Source organism: Tripterygium wilfordii, chromosome 19 (genome assembly GCF_013401445.1).
Source record: "Tripterygium wilfordii isolate XIE 37 chromosome 19, ASM1340144v1, whole genome shotgun sequence".
Lineage (NCBI taxonomy): Eukaryota > Viridiplantae > Streptophyta > Magnoliopsida > Celastrales > Celastraceae > Tripterygium > Tripterygium wilfordii.
In genome coordinates this window covers 11396114-11406392 of record NC_052250.1, presented here as the reverse complement: position 1 = coordinate 11406392, position 10279 = coordinate 11396114, and the positions used below count along the sequence as shown (strand labels likewise).

Genomic DNA, 10279 nt, shown 5'->3' with positions numbered 1-10279 from the left:
ATATATATATTTAGACACATATACTACTAGGATGCTAAATTATAACATGATAAACTATATTAAATAAAACAACATAATAGAATGATAAATCATACATTCATAGTGTAATAACACGTTAAATTATATTATATTAAAAAAGAAAATTAAATTATGCATTTATAGAATGATACTAATAACAGTATAATTATACTAATTTGAATTGTACTAACAATATAACATTGTAGGATAAATCATACTTAGATTATTTATTCTATTTTTTTTAATGCATAATTCAGGTTCAAGTTTGTGACGGGTTTGGAAACGATTATTTGACCATTTACAAAAATAAAAATATTAAAATTTAAATGGTTACCTGGTACCCAGTGTTCAATGGTTGTGGAACAGTTCCTTGTTTTGAAAATTTAAATGATTTTTTAAACGATTTTGGTATAAAATACCTTAAATGAAAAAAACGGTTTTGATATTTTCTAATTGGTATTTAATATGTGTATTGGAAGTATATAACTATATATACTATATACTATATAGCTAAATATTTATTATTTTATCATTTATTAAGAATTTACGGTTCAATTTTCATTGTAACAGTTGAATCTTCAAAATCTTGAACCTTCAACCTTGTCAGGATTCGAGAGAGTGTCAAGACTACAATTTCACATCGGTCTAGTGTAACCCAGCCGATTATCTTATAGGAAAAGCTCAACTCCTCTCTTATTGTAGATGCGTTTTCATGGGCCGATGTACCAATGACGACGAGCCATGAAGAACAAATCCATGCGAACCCTTAACTCTGAGTGGATATATCTTCAATGTGTGTGTTTGGGTTAGGAATTTCAAAATTATTACATTTTATTTATGGGTATACTGTATACATCAGCGCATTGCTAAGGATAGATTTCAAATGGGATTCGAAAGAAGGCCCACTTGTGAATATGGGCTTGGACCTATGATCACCGATCTTATGAGGCAAGTCGGGTAAACAAAAGCCTTTTTTTCCTCCTCTTATTCCCTCCCTGACTCACCCCTGAAACCCACGGGCCACGACCAGGTGGGCTGAGTCACGTAATTTTGTGCAAAAATCGTGTCTATTAATACATACGTTTCTTTGTCTCCAAGGCAATAACAAAACTAACAAATAATAATAATAATAATACATATATGATGTATCTTTGTCTCCAAGGCAATAACAAAACTAGCAAAAAAAATTTTTGTATCTTTCCCTAAAAAGTAAAAACATAAAAGTGGTTAGGTATTTTAGATTTGCCAATTTTGGTACATAGACTAATATTGTTTGTATTGTTCAACTTTTCTTTTATATATCCGAGGGAATCCCCAACTCAGCGTATCCCTTTGTGATAGTTGGGCCAAATCCAAACCTCGTGTCTAAGGATGACAAAGAAAATCGACCCGACCAATGTCCATAAAGTACCCTATCCGTTTAAAATCTGAAAACCAATTTTATAGGGTTTGGAAACATTTTGGTTTTTAAACTCGTCATGATTTAGGGTCAAGTTTGGTTTTGGGTTTAGGGTAACTGAACCGTTTAATAAAAAAAAGTGAATTATAGTAATAACATTATAAATCATATATATATATATATATATATTTAGACACATATACTACTAGGATGCTAAATTATAACATGATAAACTATATTAAATAAAACAACATAATAGAATGATAAATCATACATTCATAGTGTAATAACACGTTAAATTATATTATATTAAAAAAGAAAATTAAATTATGCATTTATAGAATGATATTAATAACAGTATAAATTATACTAATTTGAATTATAGTAATAATATAACATTGTAGGATAAATCGTACTTAATATTAATATAATCATACTTAGATTATTTATTCTGTTTTTTTTAATGCATGATTCAGGTTCAAGTTTGTGACGGGTTAGGAAACAATTATTCAACCATTTACAAAAATAAAAAATACTAAAAGTTAAATGATTAACGGTACCCAGTGTTCAATGGTTGTGGAACGGTTCCGTTTTTGAAAATTTAAATGGGTTTTTAAACGATTTTGCTATAAGATACCTTAAATGGAAACGATTTTGATATTTCCTAATTAGTATTTAATATGTGTATTGGTAGTATATAACTATATATAGTATATACTATATAGCTAAATATTTATTATTTTCATTTATTAAGAATTTGCGGTTCAATTTTCATCGTAACGGTTGAATCTCGAAAATCTTGAACCTTCAACCTTGTCAGGACTCGAGAGAGTGTCAAGACTAAAATTTCAAGGGCTTATGTACCAACGGCGACGAGCCATGAAGAACAAATCCATGCAAACCCATAATTCTAAGCGGATATATCTTAAATGTGTGTTTGGGTTAGGAATTTCTAACATTATTACATTTTATGGGTATACTGTATACATTATTACATTGCTAAGGATAGATTTCAAATCGGATTCGAAAGAAGGCTCACTTTTGAATATGGGCTTGGACCTATGATGACGGATCTTATGAGACAATTCGGGTAAAAAAAAGCCTTTTTTTTTCCTCCTCTTATTCTCTCCCTTACCCACCCCTGAAACCCACGGGCCACGACCAGGTGGGCTGAGTCACGTAATTTTGGCAAAAATCGTGTCTAATTAATACATATATTTCTTTGTCTCCAAGGCAATAACAAAACTAACAAAAATGATAATAATAATACATATATCTTTGTCTCCAAGGCACTAACAAAACTAGCAAAAAATATTTTCATATCTTTCCCTAAAAAGTAAAAACATAAAAAGTGGTTAGGTATTTCATATTTGCCAATTTTGGTACATGGACTAATATTGTTTGTATTATTAAATTTTTTTTATATCCGAGGGAATCCCCAACTCAGTGTACCACTTTATGATATTTGGGTCAAATCCAAACCTCGTGTCGAAGGATGACAAAGAAAATCGACCCGAGCAGTGTCCATAGAGTACACGACCCGTTTAAAATTCGAAAACCGATTTTATAGGGTTTGGAAACGGTTTTGGTTTTGATTTTCAAACTCGTTACGATTTAGGGTCAGGTTTGGTTTTTGGTTTTTGGTTTTGGGTTTAGGGTAACTGAATCGTTTAATAAAAAAAGTGAATTATAGTAATAACATTATAGATCATATATATATATATACACACACACACATACTATTAGGATGCTAAATTATAACATGATAAACTATATTAAATAAAACAACATAATAGAATGATAAATCATACATCCATAGTGTAATAACACGTTAAATTATATTATATTAAAAAATAGAATTAAATTATGCATTTATAGAATGATACTATAACATTGTAGGATAAATCATACTAATTAATATTAATATAATCATACTTAGATTATTTATTTTGTTTTTTTTAATGCATGATTCAGGTTCGAGTTTGTGACGGGTTTGGAAATGATTATTCGACCATTTACAAAAAATAAAAATATTAAAAGTTAAATGGTTAACCGGTACCCAGTGTTCAATGGTTGTGGAACGGTTCTATTTTTGAAATTTTAAATGATTTTTTAAACGATTTTGGTATCAGATACCTTAAACGGAAATGATATTTCGTAATTGGAAGGGTACCTGCGGTAAATGATTGTGGAACGGTTATGTTTTTAGAAATGTAATGATTTTTTAAACGGTTTTGGTATAAAATACCTTAAACGGAAACGTTTTTTTATATATTTCCTAATTGGAAGGGTACCCGTAGTAAATGATTGTGAAACGATTCCGTTTTTGAAATTTTAAATGATTTTAGAATGGTTTTGGTATAAGATACCTTAAACGGAAACTATTTTGATATTTCCTAATTAAAGGGTACACGACCCGTTATCATCCCTACTCGGGTCACCAACCTACTCTGACAATGGGCCTGACCAGGCTTACATACTGTTTTCGTATTAGCAACTAGTGAGAGTATAAGTTATATATCTTGTCACTCAACCAACCATCCTACACCTCTTTTGGTTTATGGGTTCATGTGTTATCTTTTGTGGTTGGAAGACAATGCACAACTCATAATGATAAACCCATGAATTCACATACACTGTTGCTAATATGTTAATTAGCTTTTCTGATTAATGGGCAGATTTCCTTCTCTCTGTGGGCTTAGTCCCTGTTTGGATGTCATTTATAAAGAAAAAAACTTTTTTTTTTTGTAAGAAATATTTAGGAAATCAAATTTATAATCCCATTACGTACCCCAAATGTAATTGGATAGTTAAGATGATATTAATTATTTATATTCACTTTGGCAGTGCAAAATGTAGACAAGTTGCTTAAGACAATTTTACTTCTTGGACACAAACAATTATTTCGGAAAAATGAAAATGTTGTGAAGATCTAATGCCCTACTTGGTTTGTAATTGTAAGTCATGTGAAAGGGCAATGCAACGACATCGTTTGGCATTATATGGTCTTGGCCCTTGGGTCATTCTTAAGTACATTTAGACATCTAACGATAATCTTGATTATCAAATAATTAAACTTTGGGAGCAACTTGATACACTTACTTAAAAATTACCAAAACAACATGGAATTAAGTAGGGCGATTTTGAGAATACTTAAGTAAACGCAACAAACAAACTTAAATAACTTCGTAGAAATCAAGCAACTCGATTTTTGAAATATTTGAATCTAAATAACCCTAAATAAACCAAGTAAATTGCGTTGCCATATCATAGAATTCTATTGGGAGTGGGGAGGATTTGTGTAACAAGTCTTTAAATTGGTATACCAATATTTTTTAACAATTTTGAAAAAATTATAAATGTGTAGTATTTAGCATAACGAACCCAATTATATATTTTTTATTTGAAATAAAAATTCAATTCAACATAAAAAGACATGATTATTCAAGACCTGTAAATATAAACTCAAAATATTCGATATTCTAATCACGATTAATTTAATTTTTTGTTTCGAATAAAAAAAATATCATTACATTCGTTAGAAACTACCAAAAATACTTAGACTTTGCTCATCTGAAACAACTTAAAAATTACCAAAATTACATGTAAGTAATCGGGTTAAATGAATCCAAATGGCGCTAAACAAATTAAGTAAACGCATTAAATCAACTTAAATAACTTGGTACAAATAAAATAAAGAAATTACCAACGAGAGATGATTCGGTTGATAATCGGCTGGGTTAGGTATATGTATGCTCAAGATTCGTTTACAATGAAAAGCATATTTCTCAATGGTATTTAAAAAAATAAAATAAAGAAACAATGTGTGTTTTTAGATCATTGAATGTCGATGTGACGTGTCAAGAGAGAAGACAGATTCGGTCTATCTATGATTATTTTTTTTCTCATGGTAACTAATTCATTAAAATTAAATACCTATTTGGCACTCACTTGAAATTTTTTTACTAGTTTGACATTTGACGCGTGCGTTACTAGTGGATTTTTTTTTGAATGACGCTATTCCGAACAGCGTCATTAAATTGAAATTAACAATAACTAACTACTGACTAATGATAGATTGTTTTTCTTAATTCAGTGTTACTAAATTGGATCTCTTCTATGCTCTTCGTCTTCCTCCGCTCTCCGTCTTCGATCTCTCTCTACAATACCTACGTTGTCCTGCTATATTCCTTCTCTTCTTGCCCTCTCCTTCATGACCAAGTTCGCATTCAGTAGCTCCATCAACAACAACAAAACAAGGACGATGAGATTGTTTTCGGTTTAGGTTTTCTTGGTTTTTTGTTTGAATCACAAAACAAGGACTTCGGAGAAGTAAATCAATTGATTTAAAGTGACAAATAAACAACAAGACGACCCCAGATTCCCAATGAATAAGTTGCTTGATGTAAAACAAACTGCAGCTGAATTCTATGAAGTTTGGGATCGAAAGCAAGGGTTTTAACGGTAGAGTTTTAAGAGCCCATAACTTTCAATCCGGAAGGAGTTACGGGACCCATAATATATTTTCAGAAAGAGAATTTTGTGCCCTACATGATTTACAAGGACTTTGTCCTTTGTATCGGCAGACTTCGGGCCAAAATTCTCACATTTAATTGGTCTACGCGACACTTTTATTTTATTGCGCATACTTTTACTTATTTAATTCGGTTTCCTTTGTTTGCTTTTTTAATAGGTTTAGGGTTTCTTTTCTAGTATTCTAATATGTTTAGGGTTCCTTGTCTATTATAAATACTTAATTCGGGATACACTTGAATTTTATTAATATCCTACTAAACGAGATTTGTTCTCAAGTTCTTTGAGTTTACTTGTTTTCGGAGGTATATTGACGACGATCGTACCTTTATTAGTTTTCGTTCTGCGTTATTGCTTTGTGCCATCGAATCTTCCGTTTCAAGTAACTCCCTCGAAGAAGCCTTGATCCGTTCTTGGTGTCAGATTTGTTCTTGTTGAGTGCAGTAGTACTGTTACGATCATGGATTTTTATTGGGTATGGTGGAGTTGAGGCTTTTGTGAAGATTGTCATCTAAGTTCTTGGCTATTTCAATGGTTTCAGAGCGTGTGAGGAAGCATTGAGGATTTACATCTCATTTGCAAAGAAGACAAGATGTTCGATTAATTGTCCAAACCAAGTGTGAGAAAATTTTCATTTTAATAAGGCATGATAAATTTTGCTTCTGCTCCATTGTTGATGAAGCAATCTAATGCGTCCTTAACTTTTTTTTTTTACAAAAAAATAACATTAGTCAATGCCGAATCTACCCTCTAGCATGGGTGCTCAAGCCCCCCAATTTCTTTTATATATATATTTTTTAAAAACTACTTCTATAATTAAGTAACAATGGGCTTTATAGTTTTTATAGTATGCTTTGTTAGTGAGCTTTATTAATGGGCTTTGATAATAACCCCTTTATAGAATTATAGTTTTATTTTCTCTTGATAGGGCTTAATATTAATGCTCTAAAACAACTTTATTTCATTCATCTTGATAGGTATAATATGTATGGTTAATATTTATTGATTAATACACAATCATAAAAGAGAATAAATATTGATTGATACGCACGCATACACGATAGTAAATGATAGATTATTTTTACTCAATGCAAAATAGTTTAGCACAACTCAAATGATTTTTTTTTGTTATCTTGAACATTTTATATTTTAATTTGAACATGATAATAGATGCTTATTTTCGGTCATTTTTCCATAAATAGCTCTAAAACAAATTCCAGCCCACGTCAACATTTTGCCCTCTCTTATAAATTCCTAATTCTGCCACTAATCAATCTACCCCTTAATTTATTTTCTATATTCGCCACTGATATTAGTGACGTTGTTTTCAGTTTAAAACCACGTCATTGTAAAATCTGTTTAGAGCAGCACGTTGTTTAGAACAACACGCTGTTTAGGATAGCGTAATTAAAACAGCACGCTGTTTAGAATAGCGTAATGGTAAAAGGCGCTGTTTAGAACAGCATCAAATGTCAAATTGGTTAAAAAAAAATCGATTGAGTATCAATAAGGTATTTAATTTTAGTGATAATGCTCAAAAATAAATAAAAAAATAAAAATAAAAACTCATCTATGATCAATTTACTCTTTACACCGACCCCAAACACAGCCTTGAAGAAAGAAACCAACGCACGCATGGATGATATTTTTTTATTGGAAAAAGGCTATTAAGGTAAAATTCCGGTTAAGGTTGAAATTCACTATTTCCAGAATGGCCTCTCTGATGAAAACAGCGGCCATGGCTCCTCAATGGCGGTACCCTCTGTTTTTGTATATAAATAAACAGTTACGCTCTATCTTCTTCATCCTCTCCGACTCATTTTCTCTCGCGCTCTCTCTCTGAGTTCTTCAACTTCTTCTTTCCCCACCTTCTTCGTCCTTTTTTAACAGCCTCCTTTGATTCCCAAATTTATACCTCCTTCCCTTGAGGTCTTACAGATTCGGTTTCTGTTCTTTTCGTAAGCTCTTAATTTGATTTGTTTCGGTGTTTTGTCTTACATTTTCTAGGCAAATATTGGTCTAGAAATCTTTACAACTTTTCTACTGTCTCGTCTCTGATTCAAGAGTTGGCAATGGAAAACAACAGTGATTCAACTCCGCTAATCCCCATCCCCATCGAACCTGCCGCTGAGGTCATGCCAGAGAATAGCGTGGAGAATAGCGTGGACTTGGATGACAACATGCCAGAGAATAGCGTGGAGAATAGCGTGGACTTGGATAACATCTCTTTTGATAATGACGATAGCCAAACTGCAAGTGATACTTCCGTTTTGGAATCAGAGCACGATGCGCTCATTTCTGATGGCGAGAGTAGTGCCGCCAAAGGTGAGTCATTTGGCAGCGGTTTGACAAGGTTGCTTCAAGGAGATAACGTGCATGACCAAATCAAGAGGACATTCCTTCATGGATTGCGTTTTCTTGAAGCGCTACCTGAAGTGGTTTCCATTGACAGGAACTCTTTTCCTGGTCCGATTGGGCAAGCCAAGCTGCAGGCGTTTGAGATGTTTGTGAAAGCCACCGAGGAGAGGCGTGGCGGGGATGCAAATGTCACGTACGCTTGGTTTCCTGCTACAGGAGACGAGATACGCCGCATTTTACAAGATGGTTTTGGTCAAGACAATATCACCAATGGGCTGTGTGGTTGTGGTGTTTATCTCTCACCAGATGAGTCTCCCACAGAAAGGTGAGCTTGGGTTTTACTCTTTTTCTATCTCTGTTTTATTTCAACGTGGGAATGCTTACGCGGGTGCTTTTGATATTACTCCTTTTGCCTTGCAGTTTTAAAAGAAGCGTTGCCGATAAATATGGGATACACCATTTGCTGCGGTGCCGGGTTATACTGGGGAACTTAGAGATTGTGCCCCCTGATTCCAGGCAATCTCATCCATTTTCTGACCAGTTTGATTCTGGTTTAGCCGTTACCGGGCCTACTACCAGGAGGTATGTAGTCTGGAGTACTTACATGAACACTCATATCTTGCCGGAGTATGTTGTCAGCTTCAGGCCTCCTCCTTGCTTGAAAGGTATATTTATTCATTCATGTTGTTTTGGTCTGAAATTGTTCTTCCTATTTGCTGCTTTGTTATCTGATCCTTGATTTCGTTCGTTGATTAAATAAATAGGGTTCATGATGACCCCGACTTCACCATGGATATCTTTTCCAGCTCTTCTGTCTTTGCTTTCCAAGTGCGTACCCGCTCGGGATATGCTTTTGATCTCCATGTATTATAGAGATCATAGGGTAAGTTTTAATTAGTTGCTTTTTGCTTGCAATAATGACGTTTAAGTTCTAAAGAAGCTTTCATTTTCGTTCGACTTGGTTTTTCTCAGGCGAATAAAATGTCGAGAAGTGAGATGATTAGACAGATAAGAAAGATAACAGGAGATGAATTGTTGATTGCGATGATCAAAGCTTTCAGAGGCAAGGTACAGTTTCTAAGGATCATTAGATGCAGATTTCATTTTTTTCCGTGACTGTGTTTACCTGCAAGATATAGTTCTGGATATAATCTAATTGGACTGGAAATTACAAACATTGATTTTTGTTCTCCAGCAATTTGCATCAGGGCAGCATGCCGCAGTCGGCCGTGCGAAACAGGGTCAGGGAGGGATGTGACGCCGTCGGAATGGACGCAGCTCAAATGAATAAAGAGAACGAGGAATCCAAGTTTTAAGCCCCTCTTAGGAATCTGTTGTTCTACAGACCTCTGTTCTTCTGCAGCTTTGATAAATGGGGAAATTAGATTTTAAGTCTCTCATTTGGAGAGTTTTGTTCAAATAAAAGAAATTTTTAAAAGTTTTTATTCCATCGAGTCAATGTAGTTGGAACTAGTATTCCAAACAAATTGTTACCCTACTTTATTTTAATGAATAAAATTACCTCAGTTTACTTCTTTAGATTTTTGAATTATATATCATTAATTTTTACAAAGCTTCTTCTTTCATGCGATTGTCTGTCTGTTTGGCACCCATCAGAAGTGGAAGTGGAAGTGGAAGCGGCTCCGCTAGCTTCTGTTGGCCATTGGAGTTTTATAAGCTCCCACTGAAAACTTGTACAACATTTCCGTTGTACATTATTTTATTTTTCAAATTTTTTTATAATGATTACATTTTTATTACTTTTTTAATAAAGGTTCGGCCCACATGCATTACAACATTAATTTCTTTTACTTTTTTATTAATATTTACAACATTATTTTTTATTTTAAACATTTTTAACTTAGCACATTATCTTAATTAATTTTACATAAGTAATTATTATAATATTTAAATTTTTATATTTAACATTAATTTTATTAGTAAATTTTATTTAATAAATTAAATTTAAGA

General features: G+C 32.8%; 1 protein-coding gene across 1 annotated transcript; it reads left to right on the top strand.

The window, feature by feature from the left end:
• The first annotated feature begins 7802 nt into the window (after positions 1-7802).
• LOC119984990 (probable inactive poly [ADP-ribose] polymerase SRO5) lies at positions 7803-9783 on the top strand. The gene is made up of 5 exons (XM_038829136.1): positions 7803-8633; positions 8729-8973; positions 9073-9191; positions 9281-9376; positions 9504-9783. Exons 1-5 carry the CDS (start codon positions 8023-8025, stop codon positions 9564-9566), a joined length of 1134 nt encoding a protein of 377 aa, XP_038685064.1. The 5' UTR covers positions 7803-8022; the 3' UTR covers positions 9567-9783.
• The last annotated feature ends 496 nt before the right edge of the window (positions 9784-10279 follow it).

Bases quoted from the DNA above. Each gene is read 5' to 3' on its own strand.
- LOC119984990 (XM_038829136.1), top strand. From the start codon at position 8,023: ATGGAAAACAACAGTGATTCAACTCCGCTAATCCCCATCCCCATCGAA. The intron at 9,192-9,280 runs GTAAGTTTTAAT...GGTTTTTCTCAG, and splicing joins TGTATTATAGAGATCATAGG to GCGAATAAAATGTCGAGAAG. The intron at 9,377-9,503 runs GTACAGTTTCTA...TTTGTTCTCCAG, and splicing joins TCAAAGCTTTCAGAGGCAAG to CAATTTGCATCAGGGCAGCA.